This window comes from Mesocricetus auratus, unplaced genomic scaffold (assembly GCF_017639785.1).
Source record: "Mesocricetus auratus isolate SY011 unplaced genomic scaffold, BCM_Maur_2.0 Super-Scaffold_100007, whole genome shotgun sequence".
NCBI lineage: Eukaryota > Metazoa > Chordata > Mammalia > Rodentia > Cricetidae > Mesocricetus > Mesocricetus auratus.
In genome coordinates this window covers 73,349,943-73,373,162 of record NW_024429191.1, presented here as the reverse complement: position 1 = coordinate 73,373,162, position 23,220 = coordinate 73,349,943, and the positions used below count along the sequence as shown (strand labels likewise).

The following is a 23,220-nucleotide window of genomic DNA, read 5'->3' as shown; positions in this document are numbered from 1 at the left end:
AGCTAGACACTTAGAAGAACTTCCTTCAGCACCCTCAAGTCTTGCAGGGACCAGAAGCTGTGACCCGCTGTTGATATCCTTGCACCCTTAAAACGGGTTTGGGCAGAATTGTCTTTCCAAATTCCAGAACTCCTTGGGGTAGGTGTAGATAGGGCGTCAGATCCCCGAAGCCCGCAACAGAAAATAAGGCGCGCTGCCAGAAGGGCGAAAAAGCTGGTGTCCCCATCGGCGGTCTTGCAGCCTCTCGCCTCCTCTCCCAGAGCTCCTCCGCCCACCTCCTGTCCCCTACGCTGGAAAGTCGGCGTCGCAGGTCCCCAGACTGCGGGCCGGCAGGGGAGGAGTTAACTCCGGAGGTACCGACTGGGCTCACGGTACCTGCCGCCGCCGCCGCCGCCAGTGGGAGGGACGAGGAAGCGGGAGCCGCCTGGGCGCCAGGAGCGCTCCAGTCTGGCGGGGCGCAGCGCGGGGAGCGGGCGGCCGCGGCTCGGCTTGGCCCGGGGCGTCCGCCAGGGGGCGCGCCGCGACGGGGCGGGAGGGGCCGTCTGGTCTGGGGAATTAGCACCGGGGACGGGCGCGCGCGCAGGTCCCCAGCACATCTGGGCGAGAGCCGAGCCTCTGGAAGCGAGTGGGGCGCCGAGCGCCTGTCTGGAGAGGCACAGCCGCCGCGCAGCCGGAGCCCCTTCGAGACGCTCCGGGCTCACACCTGGGACCCGGAGAAGGGACCGCGCAGCGCGCAGCTGGACGCGGGGAGGGGGCGGCGGCTACACAGCTGGACCGAAGGGGGGCGGGGTCGGTCCCAGCGACGGGCTGAGGGGAGGGCCGCGAACCACCGGGGACGGGAGCATGGGGCAGCGCGCCTGAAGGAGCAGTCCAGGGAAGAGGGGGACTGGGACCCCGAAAAGAAAAAGAGAGACGGGTGAAAGCGGAGGAGGAAGATGCAACTGACCCGCTGCTGCTTCGTGTTCCTAGTGCAGGGCAGCCTCTATCTGGTGAGTGGTCCGCGGGGAGCGGCGCAGGGCGGGGGCCAGAGGATGGGGAGAGCGCGGGAAGCTGCGGAGCCCTGAAACTTTCTCCCCCCCCCCCCCCCCCACCCTCACCCTAGCATCCCGGGGATGCGGGCGAAAGCTGGAGACAGGGGGAGAGGGCGGGTCCGAGGCCGGAGGCCGGACAGGAAGGGTTAATAGGGGCGGGGAGGAGGGTGCTTGGCTGGCCCACCCACTCCGCGGCTGATGGCGCGAGGTGCGAGTGACACTAGGGAAAAAGCCCCTCGGAGCTGAGTCGCCAAGGATTACCCGACCTCTCGCAGCATCCCAGGACGCGCGGAACGGGGGTGGGGCAGGTGACCTGCCCGATCAGGGGACGCAGGTTTCTCCTCTGACCTCTGGGGCCCAGAGAACCCCAAACTGTGGGCCCTGGCGCGCCGTGCCCGGGCGGACTGGGGACGGCCCCCGCGTCCCTTCCTCCCGCCGTCCCTCCCGCTCCCTCCCTCCTCGCCTGTTGTTTTCCTCGCCTCTCCCGGCTGCGCGCAGCCCGAGCCCCACAGGACCTGGGCAGGCGGCTCCCGCCCCAGGCGCTCATAGCAGCTGAGCTGAGCGCCCAGAGCCCGCTCGAGAGCGACCCAGGATGCCCTGGAACCCCACCCCGGACCCTAGCCCAGAGCTTAACTCCCTCGCGACCCATGCCCGGCGTCCCACATCTGCCCCTGACCCCAATCCTGTCCTAGAGAAGCCTCAGCACCCCTAGAACTGCCCCTTCCTCAAAACAATTACCGTTGACAGCGACCCTCCCACCCCCGTCCTCTGTGGGAAAGGAAGCCTTCCCTGCTTGGCCCTTACCTGTGGCCCTGATCACTACTGAGCTATTGACTATCTCAACCATTCAATTAAACCCTAGAGCCAGGTATGAACAAGTGGGCAACCTTGGACCCAGCCCTCGGAGCCTCCCTGCCTGCCTATCCTTACCCCGGGGACACTGGGAACCTGGAAAGCAGGGACAGCCTTAGCCTTGGGACAGATACTGGGTTGGTCATAGCACACAGCCACGGGCACAGCCAAGGCCTGAGCAAGAGGCATAAAGACTAAACCCTTTTGGAACCTCCCATCCCGGCTCCTCAGGAATCCCTCAGCCCCACCCATGTCATCATCAATCCAGATGTTGTAGTTGAGCTGGTGTCTGTCGCTGGTGACATAGACACACTGGTGAGAACTCGGTTCCAGAAACTGAGCAAACACATCCAGGCCATTGAGTCTAGGGAGTTAGGTAACCTCCCCTGCTGGCTTGTTCCACCCTTCTCCAGGAAGCCTCCCCAAGGTGTGGCCTGTCACCATAGCTGAGCCTGCCGAGGCGAGAAAGCCCTGGCAGCGTTTGACAGGAGACACCAGGTGGAAACAGAGCTTCAGAAAAGGTACACCGGGTCTGTGACTGGTGATGGGACACTTGTGGCCCGTGTCTTGTGGTGATGTAACCTGCGTATCCTGATGTCCTCACTGTGAAATGGGATTCACAAGAACTGGTCCCTCATCATGCAAGTGCCGTCTTGGCGTGTCATCACCAGGGCTCCCCAGAGAAGCTTCCACGAGCTGGCCATCCTGGGTGTGGCATTCGCACCTGGGTCTCCTAGTCTTAGCAAATCCTGAACCAGATTGGTACCTGCCCAGGACTGTCACTGTGTTCTGAATTCTTATTTTGTGGTCTATAGGCTGTCTTTGACTTTGAAGCCAGTAGTTTTCCTAGGCTAGGAATGGTGTCTCAGCCGGAAGACTAAAATGTCTTAAACAGCATGAGATGGGTGTGTGCTGACACAGGGAGCTCCTAAGGTAGGGATGGGGCTCCCCAAATAACTTGCGACTCCTTAACTCCAGGTGAAGGACTCCTGGAGGACACAAATGGTGCCTCCCTGGCATCTCGGTCATTTCAAGGGTAGGAATTCTACCTCGTCTTCACACTGGGGACTTCTGCAAGATCAGAAGCTGAGCCTTGACGGGGCAATGGTGGCACACACCTTTAATGCCAGCATTTGGGTGGGGAGAGGCAGGCAGAGCTCAGTGAATTCAAGGCCAGCCCAGTCTACAAATGGAGTTCCAGGACAGCCAGGACTGTTACACAGAGAAACCCTGTATCGAAAAACAAAAAACAAACAAACAAAAAAAAGAAGCTGAGCTCTTCCCACCTGATGGGCTTATCTGGAGAAGAGACCTAGTCCTAGGGGAGACACTTCTTGACCATCATAGGTTCTGGGTAGCTGCCAGAGGCAGGGCTGTAGTGACTGATGTATCAGAACACGAGAGTTGATCACGAGAGAGCCAGTGTGTACATGTGAGTACAACACAGGGAACAAGCAGGTGCCCCCTAGTCCCGGTCGGACAGGCAGAGACCATGAAGATAGCCACAGGGTGATAGGGCCAGATCTCAAATCTCCTGGGTCCTCTGTGGACAAAGCTCTAATTCTCTTTCCAAATCCCTCCATAGGTCATCTGTGGCCAAGACGATGGCCCCCCTGGCTCAGAGGACCCTGAGCATGACGACCATGAGGGCCAGCCTCGGCCTAGGGTGCCTCGGAAGCGAGGTCACATCTCACCTAAGTCCCGCCCCTTGGCCAACTCCACCCTCCTAGGGCTGCTGGCCCCACCCGGGGAGGCTTGGGGTGTCCTTGGGCAGCCCCCCAACCGCCCCAAGCAAAGCTCCCTACCCTCGACCAAGGTGAAAAAAATATTTGGATGGGGCGATTTCTACTCCAATATCAAGACAGTGGCTCTGAACCTGCTGGTCACAGGAAAGATCGTGGACCACGGCAACGGGACCTTCAGCGTCCACTTCCGTCACAATGCCACAGGCCAGGGTAACATCTCCATCAGCCTTGTACCCCCCAGCAAAGCTGTAGAGTTCCACCAGGAACAGCAAATCTTCATCGAAGCCAAGGCCTCCAAAATCTTCAACTGCCGGATGGAGTGGGAGAAGATTGAACGGGGCCGCCGGACCTCGCTCTGTACCCATGACCCAGCCAAGATCTGTTCTCGAGACCACGCTCAGAGCTCGGCCACCTGGAGCTGCTCCCAGCCCTTCAAAGTCGTGTGTGTCTACATTGCTTTCTACAGCACAGACTATAGGCTGGTGCAGAAGGTGTGCCCAGATTACAACTACCACAGCGATACCCCCTACTACCCATCTGGGTGACCTAGATGGGCCACACAGGCCTGTGCAGGAGGCCAGCTGTCTGGACCCTGGGCAGGGAAGGGATGGGTCTCAGGAAGGGAGGGCTCGGAGAGGACGAGAGGCCAGGTGGGCCAGGGCTAGGCCTCAGGTGTTAGGGAAGGGTCCCCAGGGCTGGTCCCGACCTGAGGTGAGAGTGTACTTGTTATGGAGGAGGAATGGGCTCTGGGCAGCCTCACAGAGCTTTCACTCTGGTCCAAAGCTGATGCTGGACTCTGAGGCCCCTGGGCAGGCAGGCCAGGTGGCCCCAGATCAAGCCACGAGAAGACCTTAACCCTTGGCTGTCTCCTTGTCATTCAGAAAGAGGGCAGCAGTCGACAAAGGGTTGTCCAACTGTGTAGGCCAGATAGACAGCTTAGGACAGATTGGCTCAGTGACTTCCCCCATGGGCATCCCCGAGCCCCTTTCCTGCACCGAGACTGAAGTGGTGAGCTCATCCCCATCCTGAGGTCTTTGCTGTCCTGACTACCTGTCACCAGCCAGGCCACCCGTTCCGAAATCCCCTCTCCCTCCAGCACTCTGCGCTGCCGTCACCCCTTGCCGATGGCACACCAGCCCGTCCTTCACCCAGACAGGACTACTCCGTCCTCCTAGTGTGAAGGGCATAAGCAGAAACCTGCCCATGTGCTGTGTGCCCACCTCTGCCCTAACCCCGCTGAGAGTGCTCCCAACAGCCAGCTCTTCATGTCAGACAGGGCATTCCAAACAGGGGTGGGGACTCCTTCTCTGGGCCATGGGGCTATCAGCAGAATGGGGCTCAGGAGGCTGGACTGTGTGGCCATGCTGGAACTGTGCCCTAGTGTTGTCTGTGGGGTGGGGGGAGGGGTGGGAAGTCTTGTGAAATGCCCTGTCACTTCCGTGTGCAGAGTCTTGTCCTTGGAGCAGGGAATAAAGATTTCCCAGGGCACCGCATTCTGAGTTATCCAAGGGAGAGGGACCTGGGCCCCCGTCTGGTTAGCATTTTCCAAATGGGGATCAAAGCTGCAAACCTCTTGGAGTTGGGGCTCCTTGGGGCTTTGGGGCTGCCTTCTCTTACATTCTTTGCAGGCAAACAGATTGAGGACCAGAGACCCAAACAAACACTTTTGGGGCTGGGCATGGTACCTGAAGGGGCAGCTTGGGGTAAGAGCCAGTAAAAGAAGTTTGGACCAAATCTTCCTCCCCTAGTCCTCACTGAATTATCATCTCTGGCCCTGCATGGGGTAGTGGAAGATGCCCTAGGGTGTCCCATCTCTGCCATTGTCTTGTTTGTTTGTTTGTTTAATGGCCTGGTCAAGTTCACTGTCCTCAGCAGCCTCGTCCTGTTTCTCCCTCTGTATCATACAGCACCCATGAGAATCACCTAGGGCTGGTGCTCCTAATGCCTTCAGGCTCCCCCCTAACTCAGCAGGAATGGGTAGGGTCTGGGCCCTGGGCCTGGGTGGATGCTGAGAGACTTTGAGAACTGCCCAGTGACCTCTAAGCAAACTTGGCTCCAGCTCCAGAGGATGAGGAGTCTCTGCTCTCTCCAACTGTGACTCCCATCTGCCTCTTGGGAGAAAAGGAACGGACTAAGGTGGCATGGGGACAAACAGAGCATGAGAGCAGTCACTTTGTCCTCCTGCTGGAGATGCCCAGGCAAGGGCCCTTGACTTTGGGGACTCAGGTGAAGGGGAGGATGGAGCCCCCACCATGATGTCCCTTCTGGAGGCCATTCTGGGTCTACTCACTTTGTAGGTCAGCACTCAGGTCCAGAGGTTCCTTTTGGAAGTGTAGCCATAATGTGGAGAGTCCTAGAATGAGGGCAGGGGCCTGACATCTTCCGGTCTTTGCCCTCTGCCCACTGGCTCTGAGCCCAGATGGTCCACGCTTACACACTGCAGCACACAGTCACCTGGTTGCAGCCCCTCTGTATGTGAAATGACCTAGAAAGCAAGAAGGCAGGGGGAAGGGGGGACAGACCTCCTTTCCAGCTATGCCCTGAATCATCCTGAAGCCATTTCTTCTGATGCCCGACACAGCTTTCTCCCTCTGTACCAGGGACTACAGCCAGAGGGGCTTGGGCTTGCCCCCTCCCAATCCTCCACCCCTGCCAAGAGAAACCTTGGCTGCTAGAATCTGGAGGGTTCTCATCAGACACTGTCCCAGGGCACCTGTGGGGTGTAGCTGCAGCAGAAGGACCTGTGAGGCACCCCCATTCCCACCTCTGTGTGAACACTGAACTTGAGGGGGTACAGGGGCACTCTGACCTGCCCCTCCTACTCCTCTTCCCCTGTGGAGAGCCAGCTGCTGCCGACAGCTGGAGGGCCCGGCCTTTCTGGCACACAGTGCTGCCTGCACAGGGGGTGGGTTCATTTTAATAACTTCATTTCACCCTCATGCACACTCTGACTCCTCTTCCCTGCCTATCTGCCTTCCCCAGCAACCAGGCTGAATTCAGCTCAGATATGGCTAACAAATGGCTTTCCAAATCCTAGTTCTTTGGAGGAGCCCTATGGTCTCTATCAGTCTTTTCAGGTAGTTTGTGATCCCCCTTGATCCTCACAAGGGTAGCAGGTCCACTCAACTTCCCGGGCTAAGAGGATACCCACCTCTGCCTTTCTGAGCAACATCATGACATTCCCTGTGAGAGACAGACCTCAGGCTCCATAAAGCTCTCTGTCCTCTCAGTCTGGCCTTAGGGAGCACCCAAAGAAGGCCGATTCTTCTTGAAGGAGCCCTTCAAGAGAAGAAAATCAGGGTCCTTTGACCTCCCCACAGCCCCTTGAGGTCAGTCTACACCTTCTCAAGCTGTTTGGGGACTGTGCTTCTGGTCTGTCCTGCCCACCCCTCCAACACACACACTCAACTAGGTAAGGGTCTTGTCTCTCCTATAGGGTGTAGCCCCTGGAGCAAGCCTACCAGCAAGAATTGTACTGTGGATGAAAAAGCACTCTTTTCCGAGTGCCAAGATACCAGGAGTTGCTTTGCCCTTCGCTGCTACCTGGCTTCAGCGGTCCTGTGTTTGCTACAGTAACTTTCTCTGTACTCTGAGAGTTAGCAGAGGCTCCACGGTCAGCACAGCTGAGTCCTCCTCCTGGTGAAGCTTAAGGCAAAACTGAATGGGTCTCTGTCTCTCCTCCCTCTCCTTCATTCTCCTTCCCTAGATGAGCAAGCGGGAACTGAGTCACCCCCTTCCCCATCCTTGGCAGGAATGCTGATGACCTTGCATGTGGCAGGCTCCTGTGGCGAGGACCATTGCTCAGAGATGCACAAGGTGGGTGGGTGGAGAGGGAGGCTGGGGGAAGGGGTTTGTGGGGGTGGAGGCAGCTGAAGGTCGTAGGGTGATCGGGGACTTGGATCATTGAGTGGGCATTTGCAGTGGGTTGAGGGCGACTCAGTTGGAAGTGATCCAATGTAATGGCTGGGAGTGGGAGAGAGAAATGTTACTTCCGAAGACTTGTAGTTCTGCAGTGCTGCCTGGAGAACCGGGGGCTGGGGTGACAGGTGACAGGAAACGCCTTTAGCCCCGCCAGGCAGAGGCAAGGAGGGGTGGCATTGGCACCTGTCAAATATGTCAAAGTCCTGGAGAGGCAGCTGACAATATCCCCAAGGCACAAATACCACAAGATACCTACAACTTGTCCAGCAGGGGCTGAGTTCTGGTTTCACCAGGGACCTTGTTTCCTGTTGACCTGTTGCCAAGCTTTAAAAGTTGATCCAATGAGTGGAGTCAGTTTCAGAGCTCAAGGATTCTCAGTTCATTATCTCAGAGCTAACTGGATGGGTGTCTCAAGGAATATGTTACTTTCTCCTGAACCCCAGAGGCTTCCAAGTGTATGCAGGAGCTCAAGCTGGTCCCCCTTGTGGGGTGGGTTATCTGGGTGGCCTTGGAGAAAGGATCACCTCCAAGTACCTCTTTATTTGAATTCTGTTTTGTTGTTAGAGACAAGGTTTCTCTGTGTAGTCCTGGCTGTACTGGAACTTACTCTGTAGACCAGGCTGGCCTTGAACTCACAGAGATTTGCCTGCCTCTGCCTCCCAAATGCTGGGATTAAAGGTGTGAGCCCCCACTGCCCAGGTTATTTGAATATTTTGAGACAGGGTCTCACAATGTTACCTTGGCTGGCCTGGAACTTGCTGAGTAGACCAGACTGACCTCGAACTCAGAGGTCCACTTGATTCTGCCTCCTGAGTGCTGGGAACAAAGACTTGTGTTACCATGAGCCTCATTATTTGAAAACATGAAAGTTCTCCCTACCTTGGTGAACTGCTGGGGAAATTAAGTTGTTCATCAAATGTTACCTCTCTCCTTGCTTTTGGAGATAGCTTTATGCAAACTTCATCCTCTTTCTGTGTGGTTGGGTGAAAGGACCCAAGGTTGGAGAATGAAACATGGATTCCTATTCTAGTTCTGTTACATGATGCCTGTGGCAGAAATGGTTGTCTTGTAATATATGGGATGGTTAATCTGCCTTGTCAACTTGACTGGGTTTAGAACGGTATAGGGGCCACAGCTATACCATTGTGTAGTGTCTACAGGGTGTTTCCAGAGGGGCTTAACTGGAGGAGGAAGATCGGCCCTGGATGTGGGAAGGACCATCCTGTAGGATAGGGTCCTAGAATGAATACAAAGAAAAGAGGAAGCTGGACACCAGAGTCCAACTCTTTGCTTCTTGTGGATGCAATGTGAGCAGCTGTCCCATGCTCCTGAAGTCATCCCATCCCTGCCATGATGAACTGTGTCTCTTCAAACTGTGAGCCAAAATAAGCAAAGAAACCCTTCCTTCATCTGCATCAGTTTTTGTTGTTGTCATAGGAATAAGAGAACGAATACACTATCTATTTCCCCTTCCTCCTTAGTAATAGGGGCCCCCAGCTGTTATTTGGGCACACAGCTGCTTGATATAATCCTACATTTCTTTGCCTCTGTCCCCACACACCCTGCCTTCTACATTTGGTCATGTGACTGAGCTCTGGCCAGGGATCTTTAGGCTAAGTAAATTATCCAGTAAGTTTTTGGCATCTTTTGAGACAGGGTTTCTCTGTGGCTTTGGAGACTGTTCTGGAACTAGCTCTTGTAGACCAGTCTTGAACTCACAGAGATCTGTCTGCCTCTGCCTCCCAAGCGATGTGATTAAAGGGGTGCGCCACCATGCCCGGCTTTTTTTTTAGTTTCAGGCATCTTAAGATAGAGGTATTCGCCGGGCGTTGGTGGTGCACGCCTTTAATCCCAGCACTCGGGAGGCAGAGGCAGGCGGATCTCTGTGAGTTCGAGGCCAGCCTGGTCTACAGAGTGAGTTCCAGGACAGCCTCCAAAACAATACAGAGAAACCCTGTCTCGAAAATCAAAAAAAAAAAAAAAAAAAAAGATAGAGGTGCTCATCCTTGTTCCTTCTTTGTCCCACCATCGACCCAACTGTCTGGAAGACGTAGTGGTCAGCTGGATGAAGATAAGGTCCCTGAGAGCCCAAAGCTGCCTGCAGACTTCTGTATGTCAGAAAAAGGAAACCCCACCATCTTTACCCCTCTGCCTCAGGGCTCCATTTCCTTTTCTTTTTTCTGAAGCAGGTTCTCATGTAGCCCAGGCTAGCCCGTCCCAGCTTGCCCAGGGGTCTCCATTTCTTGGAGCTGTATCTAGTGTTGGAGAACTTCAGTGCTGTCAGAGTTTGGTCTCCTCATCTGTAGAACCAAGACAACGCCCGCACATCTCACCACATCTTAGAAATGTGTATAGACTCCCGGGCAAGAAGGGAAGTGCCACTCTCTCCCTCCCCTGGCCTCATTTCTGGAATGGCACAAGTTGCTTCTGTTTTTCAGGGAGCCCCAGGGAGCTTAGGATTCTCTGCCCCATCAGAAGGGCCTCCAGGCCCCAAATTCAGTCCTCACGTGTCTAAGTCCCCATACACATTCTGATGTTGGTGACACACAATCCTCGTTAAGGGCCTGACTGATCCCAGCCAGATGGGATCCTAATTTAATTAAAACCCTTTAATTACCTGCAACAGCACTGCTTTGGAAGTCCAAAGGCAGAAGGGGTGGTGATGGGAGGGGGCACTGTTGACAGAGCAGAGGAGTGGCTAGCCTTTCAGCCTTCTGGGAGCTGGCATTGCCTCCCATACCTCCCATCGAGGTGGCCACGGAGTGCATAGAATAGCCAGCGCAGCCAGAATCCTGGCTTGGTCTATAGGGCACAGCTGAGACATGACGGGAAGTGGTTGTAGCAGAGTAGATCCTTGCGAAACAGAGTCCCAAGCGCTGAGGCTTTGAGCGGAGAGCAGGACCTGCTGTGTGGCCTGTTTACAGAACCCTGGCCCTGCCCAGGGCATTCTGGGTAGGAGAAAGCATGGCTTGGATTGCTTTCCAATGGTTTGGTTAAAGAAATAGAGGCACCTCTGCAGCTACCAAAGGGAAGCTATGCCTCTACAACAGTCTTTTCTCAGTGTCATTGTCCTAGGTGTGGAAGATGAAAAGGGTCACTTAGGTGGGCTGTTGAGGGGTCATGTGGTTTGACGACCGCTTCCTGTGATGGCAGAATGAGTTCCAGCCAGGCCAGAGCCTGCCAAGCCCTGGCAAGGACAGACTGAAACCTAGACTCGTGAGCTGGGCTATTTATAGCCCTTGTGGACATCATCCGTTAATACCCCTTCTGTTCTTCCTTCATACTTATTCACTCAACAAATATTGTTTAATAAAGCCTCTCGAACTTCCAGCTGGTCTCCGCTGGGCCAGGAGAACCAGAGAAGAGGTGTTGGTTCACAGTGGAGCCATCGCCTCAGAGGAAGTGCTCTATTAGGGTCAGTGTGACGCCAGGGGCTAGAACAGAAACACGAGTTCCAAGAAGAAGCCGCTCCACGGTGTGTGAACCACAGGGCCCACCGCTTCCCCACCTGAGTCCCAGAACTACATACAGCCCAGGAGCTTCTTCTTAGCTTTATGGACGGGGTCTCCTAATACCTAGCCTTTGTGTGTCCCCCTTATGGTCCTCCTCTCCTGATGTCCCGGAACTTGCTTCCTCTGCCATCCCCTCTCTCCAGACTCTGAAGAGCCTGATCCTGACTTGGCCCGTATTTACAATGCTGTGTATCTGCTAACTTTGGGACTCTTAGAAAATGTGGACATCCCTGATAGACTCAGCAGAGAGAGTGCACAGAACTCTCTGCCATCGGCCTGGAGGCTCCCTGAGACAGGAGACTTGAGATCCTGTCTAAATGGTCTGGGTAGTACTCTCCCTGGAGTGTGGTAAGAAGCTACCCAAGCATCTTGGTATATTCAGGTCTGTGTGTGAGATCACGCTAGCTATGCCTGCGGGGCTGTCTATGTGAGGACCTTCATTCCCCACAGGATAGGAAACAGCTCTGTACCTTTGTCACTCCTGCATTCCTATGAGGAGCCAAAGAGCGAGGGCAGCAGATGAAACAGAGCATCAGTTGGTATACTTTCTGCCCATCCTTAGTGGACTATGTTGTCAGCTCTAGAATAGTCTTTAAAAACCCACCAGTTGGGGGTGGGGGTGACACAGGCCTTTAATCCCAGCACTCAGGAGACAAAGGCAGTCTGATCTCTGTGAGTTTAAAGCCAGCCTGATCTACAAAAACAAAAACAAAAACAAAACAAAAAAAACTAAACAACAAACAGAAACACACACGCAACAACAAATGGAAACACACGCACGCGCGCGCGCACACACACACGCACACACACACGCGCACACACACAACAAATGGAAACACACCCACGCGCGCACACACACATGCACACACACACACACGCGCGCGCGCGCACACACACACACACACACACACACACACACACGCACACGGTTGGGGGCTGGAAAGATGGCTCAGAGGTAGAGCACTGACTGCTCTTCCAGAGGTCCTGAGTTCAATTCCCAGCAACCACATGGTGACTCACAGCCATCTACAATGTGTTCTGGCGCCCTCTTCTGGCGTGCAGTTCAGGCATACAAGCAGGCAGAACACTGTGTACATAATAGATAAACAAACCTTAAGTCAATATAGTGATGGGTGGGGTCCAGCCTAGCATCATCAGTTGTAAGATAAGTCAATCTTCTGGCTCATGCCAGACTCTTTACTCCAGGAAGCCTCATCTGGACTCATTTTGTGGCTCTGGAAAGAACAGTCTCCAAGGTGCCAAGGAAGCTGAGTGCTTTCAGCTGAGCACTTCTCCCGGGAGTCAGGGGAGGCTGCGTGGAGCCGGTGCATGAGTGAAGGGAGCTGGACTTGAATCTTACCTGCCATGTGATTTCTGATGCAGTCTCCTAGCCTCTCTGAGAGGGGGCAGTGATTCTCTTCCAACCACACCTGCTCACACGGTGGCTGGGAGGACTGGCCCTGCCAGCAGTGGGCGGCATGCCAACGTGGCCAGTTCTGAGTCGTCCCTCGGCCACCCACCCGAAACTCAAAAGCCTCTCAGGGAGGAGGGATGGCTTCTCCTTCACAGGGCAGGCTGTGTAGCCCATCAGCCGAGGATCAGTTCTGGAGCCAGGCTGCCTGAACTCAAATTCTTTTTTTGGGGTGTGGGGGCAGTTGAGGCAGTGCTTCTCTGTGTAGCCCTGGCTGTCCTGGAACCTTCTCTGTAAACCAGGTTGGCCTCCAACTCAGAGATCCGCCTGCAGCTGCCTCCCAGGTTCTGGGATTAAAGGTGCGTGCCACCACTGCCCGGCTTGGATTCAAATTCTTGTTCTGACACATGCTCACTGCAGACCTCAGACAAGTTGGGGAACATCTTTGTATCTGGATTTCTTTATCCGTGAGATGGGGATGAAACCTCTCAGAAGGTTGCTCTTAGAATGAGTAAGTACAGATAAATGTGCTTAGCACAGCTACACAGACTATAACTACACACTACAGCCACGATCCTGGGCGGGAGGCTCGGAGGATGGTGGATATGGACTTTAACAGGCCTTGCTCCAGGAAGAATGTGCAAGAAAAAAGTCTTAGGGCAGGTCAGAAGGCTGTCACGGTTTTTAAAAACAAACCCATAAAAAACAGGGTCCTTGTTTACGTCCATAGGTCCAGATCCCACTTCTGCTGGCTCTAGAGAAGCCCCATCCAGCACGAGCCGTGTAACCCTGCAGGCCTTTACCCACAAACAATACGCAATGCTGGGGTCTTTATTTAGGAGTTAACAACCGGAGTGCACACTCTAGGCCTGGGTGCTCAACCTTACTTAGCCAGTCTCAAGCCCACTCCAGGCCCCAGCTGTGCCCTGGTCAAATCCAGCCATTCTCCTCAGCCACCCACAGCACCTCACTCACTTGGGAAAGAATGGTCTCCAAGGTGACCAAATCCTCCTCCTCTGGTCAGGACAAGGCTCAATCCAGCCAGCATGTTTGAAACCAGTTAGGTTTGAGCCTTAGACCCCTCCACACTTCTCTGTATGTTACTACTAGCTCACCAGCCTGGATGACCCCTGGGTCCCTTGCTGGTACCCTCTTCGTGTATAAAACACGGCCCTGCCTTGGATGGGACCCTTGAGGGTGAGGACTGTCTGTTTGGCCTAATGGTGAGTTCTCTGATGGGCCCTATGTGAGACTTTCTTCTGCATCCTGGAGGGGCTGAGGACACGGGGTACATAGGACTCGGGTCAAGAAGTCTCAATCCCAGATGGGTCCTAGATTTAGTAGCTATGCAGACGCCTCCCATAGGGACAGAGGAACAACGAGAGGGACTGCACTCTTCCAGGGTGTTTTTCTAGGACATGACAGTGTGTTTGGTTTGGGGAAACACTGAGTTGAGGTGCATGCGTATAGATGCATATAAGTAGCCCATTTACTAGCCCTGGCAGCTCTCTGGCCTGGGATGGGGGCTGCTGCTCAGTCAGGCTCTGCCATCTGCCACATCTCCGTGGAGATCAGAACTGAAGGGCTCATTGGAGGCAGAGATTTTTTTCCCTTTTTTTTTTTTATGCAGCAGGATCAGGCTCAAGATGTCACTCTAGTGAGCGGGACCGGAGACGGGAGAGAAATGTCTAGGAAAACAGGGGAGAAATAAATGGAAGCTTCCATGCTCCAGAAGGAGGGAGGAACAGGGAACAGCAAAGACAGGAAAATGAGAAGAAAAGGGAGGAGGATCGTGCAGAGAAGGGCTTGATTTAGCATCCATCTTTCCTGGGCCGCTCAAGGCAGCAGCAACAGCAGCAGCCCAGGAAGCAGGGCTCTCTGGGCGTCAAGCGACTTCCCCCTGCCAACCTTTCTGTGTAACTACAGACTGGGTGGCTCCGTCCTGCCTCTTACCTCCTTCCGGAATGTCTGCTCTCCTGACCTTTGGAAATATCACCAAGACAGTGAAGGTTATAAATGGAGAACCCAAAAGTGTTTTCAAGGTGACCAAACAATTCAATGCAGGCTTTTCCCTGGGACTCCAGTGGCCTTTCTATCTCTACACATCACCACAGTGAGACACCTGGAGCCCACGGCACACTGGCTAGCCAGGCACCTCAAGACACTTTTTCTAGAGTGAATCCTGCTGTGGAAGATTCCTGCAGTCCAGATGCTTGTGTTTGCCTGCGCCTCACTGTGGATTCAGGTTCTGAGCTACCCTGGGAGGGAACGGACTCTAACAGCCACGTCTGGTACAGGTTGGAAGTGGAAACAGTCACAGAGAAGCATCAATAACACTGTCTGCAGTTTATCTTTCTGTCTGCAGTTTATCTTTCTGTCTGCAGTTTATCTTTCTGGAGGCTTTATTCAGTGCCACGTCTGGTGTTAGGGATGTGACATTTACTTGCTTACCAGCTCCTTAGGCATCTACCTGATATGTCCCTTATACGGGTAAGAAAGGAAGAGTTTAACCTGGTCTACACTCTGGCCAGTGTCACTTAAGGCCCGGACCCCACGTGGCACCACTCAACAGTGCCAACTCCTCTTCCACAGCTGGCTCAGACCTTCACTTAGATCCACTCTTTCCCAGCTGGGGCCATCACCTCATTTCAATTAACTATAAAAAGCACAGGTCAGGTGTGGTAGTGTACACTTTTAATCTCAGCACTCAAGAGACAGAGGCAGGAGGATCTCTGTGAGTCTACACAGCAAGTTCCAGGACAGCAACAGCTACATAAAGAGACCCTGCCTCCACCCCCAAAAACAGACAAACAAGCAAAACATGAGTCAGTAGAAACAAGCAAAGTTGCTTACCTTCCCACTAGAAGACAGGCCAGCTTGTTTCTGCACTGCCTGAGCTCATGCCGCCCAGCCTCCAGGTAGGCTGTCCCCTCCCTCCTGAGCTCAGCTGAGCTTCTATGGCTTCCTCTTACTGGGTCACCCCACCACTCCCAGCTCTCAACATGCTCATATCTGGAGAGAGGACTCAGCAATTAAGAGAAAACAGGATCCAAGTTCAGTCCCTGGCACCCATGTCAACCACCTGTAACCAGCTCCAAAGGCCCAGCTTCCTCAAGGCTACTGCTGCAGGCACCTGTACTTATGTGTACACAGGCTCCACTCCCGACAGACAGACACAATTAAAAATGTGTAGTCATGCTTTGACCGAATGAATGTCTGTATACATGTGCCAGATGTCCAGAGAGGCTAGAAGAGGGCATCAGATCTCCTGGGACTGGAGTTATAGATGGTTGTGAGCTGCCATGAGGGTGCTGGGAACTGAATCTGAATCCTCTGGAGAAGCAGCCAGTGATCTTAACTGCAAGCTCTCTCCATCCTTATAAATAATTTTAAAAAATTAAGAATCTTTAAAGCATGTTGTCATTCTGCAGGAAACACACACACTCACTCACACATGCGCGCGCACGCGCGCGCACACACACACACACACACCATACCCTTATATGCTCCTTTGCCTCCTTTATCCTTCCCATCACAGTCACACACCTGGAAGATTTGTCTGGACACTCTGCCCAGTTATCTACGTGCCTTTTTGCAATCTTGCCCTGAAATGACCATAGTCACCAAGGATTGCTCTGTTGCTAATTCTCCTCTGCATACCACCGCTGCTGTGCTGCTGCCAATTCGAACAAACAGTTTTTACTTCCTCTTGTTGGTACTTTCAACATACCCTGTTAAATTTTCTTCTGGTTACCATCACTTCTTCACTCTAGACCAGGCTGGCCTTGAACTCACAGAGATCCACCTGTGTCTGCCTCCTGAGTGCTGGGATTAGAGGCGTGTACCATCAACACCTGACTGGCAATTTTTTTTAAGCCGTAATTTGTTAAACTTTAAGCTCTCGTGAGTGCAAGGAACAGTTTTACTTGTGGCTGTGTGCCTAGAGACCAGCATGCTGCTGGCATACTGGCACATCAGGTCTGTTAGTGAGTTATTAGCAGTAAACAGAAACAGTGGTTGTGAGCTACCTGACATGGGTGCTGGGAACCTGATGTGGGTCTTCTGCACGGGCAGTACCTGCTCTTAACCAGAGCTATCGTTTCAGCGTCTCCAAAACTTTATGGGGCCAAATCAAGGCAAAGAGTTTTCAGTTTTGATGGGATGACTCCAGGGGCCACCCACTGACAGCTGGACACACTGAAATGCCCTTTCTTTTCTAGGGAACTTTGGAAGGCTGCACAGAGGGACCATGGCAAAGAACTGCTAGTGATGGTGGGTAACTCCTTGGTTTGGATGCCTGCTTTCCATCAGTGCTCCAGCAACACAGATTTCTAGTGCTGGTGAGAGGCAGAAATAAAAATATGTTAATTTACCCAGAGAGATCAAAACGTGTAACGTGACTATTGGTTCATGTATCAGTGTCAACAGATCTACAGATGAATAAAAACACACTATTTCATTTTGCCATTAAATGACACAAATGCATGTTAAATTTATTTATTTTATCTTGTTTGTCTGCATGTGTCTGTGCACCACAAGCTTCTTGGTACCCAAGGAGGCTAGAAGATGGTGCTAGGAATTGAACCCAAGTCCTTTGGAAGAGCAGCCAGTCTTCAGACACTAATGCATTTTAAAGTACTGTGGGGCAAGAGGAAAAATCTGAAACCACACCACTGGTATGCTAGAGCTGGTTCACACTGGCTTTATAAAGCCAACTGCTAAATTTTCAGGAATCTTGAAAGCCAGCTGTTAAATTGCCATTACTAAAAATTACAGTTGAGAGGTAATAGTGCACACCTTTAATCTCCACACTTGAGATGCAGAGGCAGGCAGAGCTCCGAGTTTGTAGTTAGTCTGGTCTACAGAATGAGTCCAGGACAGCCAGAACTACTGTTACACAGAGAAACCCTTTTTCAAAAAAACCAATAAATTGTATGACCTTACAATTAGCAAAGGTAGTAAGCACTCAAAAAACCTCACCCTAATCATTTTACATCTTACTACTGTCTATGCGCACAGTTATTTTCATCTATGATGTATGTCTCTACAGGGGAGGGTCTAGAAAATGGCAGACTGTGCATCTCTTCCCAATTCTCATTCAGTAAGGTCACCTTGAAGACGTGAAGTCAGCCATGGTGAGAGCATTTGCATTTGCATCATGCAGACTGGTAAAGGGCTTCTGTATTTGGGGGCCAAGTAACATGCCTCCAGTAGCATACCACTGAACCAACCACTGGCCCATGAAAACATTTAAGGTGTGAAGAAACTTCTACTTGAAAGATAGGCTGAAAGAGCACAGAAACGGGTCTTTAGGGAATCATTCTCAAAAGAGTGTAGACTGAAGCTGGCTGTTTACTTCCTTAGCTGAAAGCTACAATTATTCTACAAACATGACTTCCACTACACCACAAATATCGGTAGCCAAAGTGTTCATAACACCAACCAAGTGAACAACCTGTATACCATTACACACAAAAACAAATGTGTTCATTGACTTGACTGAATTATGTTATCAGGGGTTGGTTCCTTTCTTCTCTCACTGACAAACTTGTGCCAAGAGTAGCTTGTGCTCAATTTGTTGATTTATCCCATTAGTTAGTCTTGGCTTCTACCTCCATCATGATTGAAAATGCCTGAGGGTAGCCACTGTACTAATGTGTGCTTTCTAGTCCTAAGGCCTCTCTGGTTGGCCTCTACTAGACTTCATTGGTAGAGCAGACATCCTACCTTCTACCCTAGACCTAGCCTTGGCAAGTGTGGGGATTTACAGTGCTATTCGAGCATTTGCTCTCTTGGTGGCCTAAGTTTTAGTCTCTTTGGGTACATCTCCTCTTTCCCGGATGCCTGTTTCCTCTGGCATGAAAAGATGAGTTTCATGGCCATCTCTGTCTTCAATCTGGGAAGAAGTCACCATTAAAACTTCTTCTCTGAGCAGCAGTGGGCACGTCCATGCTACTACCATCAGGCAAATGTGGCTTTACACCATATTTGGTCCTTGGGTCTAAGCACCAAATATTCTATTGCCTGCTGTAGTTTCTTGGCTCTGGGCCAGGAGGTTCAGTGACCTTGAGGAAGTGACATTTCCACCTTTCTAACTTACACAACTGGAATGAATGAGAACCACACAAGACAGACCAGTAAGCGCTCAGGATGCCTGTGACATCTGTCAGCTGCAGGTACATTCCTATACTGGAGTGGCACGTACTTTATCTTCATAATGTCTTTCCCCTAGAGTTGATCTCCTTCAACTCCTTAATCATTTCTGCTGCTTGTATTGAATTCCCTCAAGTCTAGAATTCTTTTTTCTCAGAGTGCAGAAATCAGCAAACAGTATTGCAGATGTCAGTCCTCCAGCATCACACACACACACTGCAGAGGGGAGCACTCATTTTGCTAATGGCTTAAAGATCCCATCAGTCAACAATATTCAAGTTCTGTTCTCATCTGGAGGTCAGAGCTTCTGGTTTTCCCAGCTCATTTTCCCAAAGACTGATCTTCCTACACCTGCTTTCTTGCTCACTGTGTCCAGGAGGCATCCACCTGACGGGTCAAAGGGCCCACAGTGGCACAGTCACCTCTGAAATTAAAAGCGGGAGAGTACAGCTACCTTGTGCATACAAGTACACAGCAGGCCAACAATACTTACCTGAATGTTAGATTAGTCAGCCAGCCATCAGAAATGAATCTAAACCATGGAGGGCAGAGGACAATGAAAAGTCATGAGACAAAGGAAACACACAGGGTCCAGGCTGATTAAAAAGATAATTAGTTGTAGAAAATAAGATTGGGTTCCAGCCAAGAATTTGTCTTTAACAAAGGGTTACTAAAAGATCCACGGTATACTGCATGTTGATTTAGTAGTTCTTTTATAGGAGTTGAAGGGCCAGAACAAAGCACCAGTCGGTTTCTAGAGCAGCTCCGCCCCTTTCCTGTTTGTTGCTTGCCATACAGAAGCTGTTTTCCCTTCATCTGCACAGGCTCGTCCAACATGGCGGTCCCATAACAGGCAGAAGCCCATTTTAAAAGGAACTCTCAGAACACTGGTCCAGCCAGACATCTTCTGGCCCGTTGGAGGATCTTCATGTTCCTGGCTGGAATTAAAAAGAAAAGAAAAGCAGCAGTAGCTCTCTGACAGCACAAGGCCAGCCGCCTTATCAGTGAAAAGGGAAAGAGGGACGTTTCTTTCCTAAATTGTTCAAACCTATAAAGATCTCCATGCCGCCTGATAATGAGACAGGTTTAATCTCCACATAGAAAATGGGCAATCCCCCCCCATGGATGGCTAGAGATGAGGCAGGGGCTGACCACAGGGAGGTGGGGAGACAGGGACACTGCCAGATATTCTATTTGGCCCTAAAACCGCAACTCTAAAGGTTCTGTGGAACTACTTGCCTGAAATATTGTTTTGATAAATAAGCCATATCCTTGTGGAATTGCAATCTCCAACTGTTCCACTGGCACGGGCATCTCTGCAGTGGCAGCCCGTGCCCCGGACTGTGGAGTTAACTTGAATTAAATTTCAGATGTGGGGGAGCTAGGGGAGAGGTGGTGGCAGTAGGAGGCTTATGAACAGTATGCTGGGGCTCTGATGTTGTCACAACCAGATGGCTTCAACTGTATCGTTTAAACAAAAACAAACATGGCCAGAAATAATATGACACCAGGAGAAGCATTGCACGGCTTCATCTATACCTGAAATTCCATCAGTTTTCAAGCCATAGTGAAGTCCACAATGGAGATCTTCATCCTGCCAAAGCCAGATGTCAGGCCAGCTCCCTTCCTGAGGGCACATGCTCTGAGTCCTCCATCCTCAAGCCCAGAGCTGTGAGTGATGTTCAGGAAAGTAAATCTGCTTCACCCTGCTGGAAGAGCTGAAGAACAGGCCAGTAGAGGCACCTTTCTGGAGCTTTGTTCTTTCTATTCCCAGAGGAAGCAAGCTTCACTTCCAATTTTATACCTAAGCACTCCAGAAATGGAACTTCCTCCATTCCTTATGTAATCTTCGGGATATGACATTAGAGGATCTGGTACTCAGTACTCATGTGACCTTAGGCATGTGCCTTCCTCCAGTTTCCCCTTTTCCAGCTACAGACCAACACTACCTATCACCTGACCAACCAAACTCATCGAGAGGTTGAGAGGTTCAAAAGGACACTACAGATGAAGGTCTGCCGAGAACTGGGGGCTGGAGAACAAACAGAGGCAGCATGGGCAAGGGAGACGTAGTGCCCACTGGATCACAGGTTCTATGCGCCAATTTGGAAAGTGGGAGCCAAAGTGACAGTGGCCAGCAGCCAGGACACAGGGAACCAGCCACCTCCTTACACAGGCCATAATCGGGAGGAAACCAGGCAGGGCCATGGAATGCAGTAACAAGTCCCACTTATGAAAAACACTTCTGCTAGCCCACACAAACCCAGCCCAGTAGTAGGTACACAATGAAAACCAGAGAATTTGCAAAGAGCAGTCACTGAAAGGAAATGAAATGTGAAAAGGGCTGAGATTCCATCTAAAGTTAAATAATGCAACCTTAGCCAAACAATATATTTCTAGTGTGTTCCACTGTCTGGCCACTGCTGTGGAGCTGGGAGTCTCAGGCATTCTTGTGAGCTCCCTGTACGTTAAGACCTTAGTTTTCCCAGAAACACATCAGTCAATGACAGGACCCATCAGAGACAACAATTTCCCTTTATTTAATCTCCATATTCATGTCCCCCAAATATATTTTCTTGTATTTTGTTAGGAGGAGATGGGGGATTAGGTATTAACACACACAGGGTGCAGAAAAAGCCCACTACAATTGCTTGCTTTGGCAGAGTAGGACCTGGTCCCAGTCTCTCATCAGGACATGGCTGGCAGATACTCAAGGAGGACAGCACTGGCAGATGTTCACAAAGGAAACTTGAGATTATGGAGAATAAATAAATCCCTACTGCTTCTTGGACATTTCAGATGTAATCCCTGAAAGATGAAGATCAAACCAGGCTTCAGAACCCCACAAGCAAGAAACTCAGACCCAAGAGATAAGTCAGGAGTGAGACAAAAGACCAGAGATACCACACAGTACAAAATAGTCATTATTTATATTTTCAAAAAGAAAAAATTAACATTTGGAAGTCTCCCCTTTGGAAGAGGGGCTAATCAGAAGTGACAGGACTGGCTCCTATGCAGGCGACAAGTCAGGTACAAATAGTCAGGCAATCTGGGCTGGGATTTTTTTTCACATAGCAATAATAATAAATTTTCTTTTTCTCTTCTTTCTGTTTTATGTATTTTCTGGATTTGTTTCTTCTTTTTATTTTTATTTTTTAGAAAAAGGGAGGGGCAAGGGAAGAAAAAATAAAATCAGAGAAAAATGCAAAAAAAAAAAAACCTCAAAACAAAACCATTTTCCACGATATCTAAAAACAGAACTATAGTTCTTGTCAAGACAGTATGAATTCTGGATGAATTATTTTTTCCAGTTTTCAACACCAATAAAGATTTTTGCAAAAGCCACTACCATCAAAACACTCATCTTGCAGATCAAATAACTCCTTCCCCCTCTGCCTTCATGTGTCACTTTTCATAAGAGGATAAAAGGATGGGCTCTGTTCTTGCAAACAGTAAGTGCGAACGAGAGAGCTCTTCTGATACTTGTATGGTAGTGAGGAGTTTTCACAAATATCCAAGGTTTAGCACAGTTGGAAGGATGAAAATTTGCTTCTTTCAACATAAATACTACTGGAATCCACAAACTGATTTTTGAAAAAAATTCTTTCTTCTTTCCTTTTCCCTTCTCTTTAAACTAAATGTCCATTTTTTTTTTTTCCTTTTTGCTCCAGGCACCTGACGATTTGTTCTGCTCAGTCAGATGCAAGCAGGTTTCTCCGGAGTAGCACTGCAGGGATGTGCTTGGGGCCAGCGCCTAAACTGAATCCCAGTGTCAAACTTGGTCAGGCCAAAGGGAACACGGTGACACGGCAACAGGGTTTTCATTAGGTTGAGTAGCCCCAAGTCCTGGGCCCTTCCCTCCCCCCGTTCCCCTAAGTTATTTAGTGCTGTTTTAAAGTCTGGGTCATGGTGCAGTCTTTCCCCTGACACAGAGTGAAAGCTCCACAGATTGCGCTGTCTACCTGGTGGTCAGTGGCAGCAACGGTGGCTGCTGCTTCCGGAAAATAAATGAAGTCTCACAAGTGGCAGATCTTAGGACTGCTTCAGGCGTTTGCGTGGGGGCCCCAGGAAAGGGCACTGTGCTGAAGCCAGAGAGCGGTATGCTTCAGCCACTAAGTGGGGATGTGACACCACCATTGACTTCCACCCAGAGGTCTCCAAGACATCCGAAGCATGGCTAGGAGAAATGTGGAGAGAGAGGTTATCAAAGGGAGTGTGCACATAGACAGAACAGCTACCCAAACAGCCCACTCTTTCAGTGTTTGGTGGTAGAAGACAGAACCCTTAACATGCATCAGAATGTGCTTGCTGGACAATGTGCAGACCAGTGACTGGGCTGTGGCTCTGCTAATCCCCAAAATTTGGACTCTAAGGCTGTTCATCAGACTCAGCATTGTTGATATTCACAGACACTAATGCAGAGAAAGAGCAAAGGCTCCCTTAGATATCCAGCTTAGCTTCCACCTGGTGTTGCCATTTACTAGTTAACCACAAGGCACACCACAGCCAGGGCCTGTCTGATGGTCAAAAAAGAGAAGATAATGCTACCTTTTGCTTAATGGTTGAGATACCTTCTAAAAAGTAGCAAGTATATT

At 51.2% G+C, this 23,220-nt stretch overlaps 2 protein-coding genes and 1 long non-coding RNA gene across 5 annotated transcripts in view; 1 reads left to right on the top strand and 2 right to left on the bottom strand.

Annotated features, from left to right (window-relative positions):
* Positions 1 to 535: 535 nt before the first annotated feature.
* On the top strand, positions 536 to 5,116 carry Nxph3 (neurexophilin 3). The gene is made up of 2 exons (XM_005075863.4): positions 536 to 989; positions 3,469 to 5,116. The coding sequence occupies exons 1-2, from the start codon at positions 936 to 938 to the stop codon at positions 4,171 to 4,173; spliced, it is 759 nt and encodes a 252-aa protein (XP_005075920.1). The 5' UTR covers positions 536 to 935; the 3' UTR covers positions 4,174 to 5,116.
* Positions 3,801 to 8,347, bottom strand: LOC121141470. 2 transcript variants are annotated; one of them, XR_005878402.1, is made up of 3 exons: positions 8,288 to 8,347; positions 5,919 to 6,113; positions 3,801 to 3,935 (listed from the first exon to the last, which is right to left on the bottom strand). It is a non-coding gene; the product is annotated as an uncharacterized LOC121141470 (long non-coding RNA). The 2 variants fall into 2 exon arrangements; XR_005878401.1 differs by lacking the exon at positions 8,288 to 8,347 and adding an exon at positions 6,780 to 8,120.
* Positions 8,348 to 21,536: 13,189 nt separating this feature from the next.
* Positions 21,537 to 23,220, bottom strand: part of LOC101840016 (speckle type BTB/POZ protein) — a 77,622-nt gene continuing 75,938 nt past the window's right edge. For both annotated transcript variants that reach the window (XM_040749546.1, XM_040749545.1), the window contains one exon: positions 21,537 to 22,802. In XM_040749546.1, coding sequence (XP_040605480.1) covers positions 22,658 to 22,802 — 145 coding nt within the window. In that variant the 3' untranslated portion in view covers positions 21,537 to 22,657. The remainder of the gene's footprint in view (positions 22,803 to 23,220) is intronic.

Bases quoted from the DNA above. Each gene is read 5' to 3' on its own strand.
- Nxph3 (XM_005075863.4), top strand. From the start codon at position 936: ATGCAACTGACCCGCTGCTGCTTCGTGTTCCTAGTGCAGGGCAGCCTC. The intron at 990-3,468 runs GTGAGTGGTCCG...ATCCCTCCATAG, and splicing joins TGCAGGGCAGCCTCTATCTG to GTCATCTGTGGCCAAGACGA.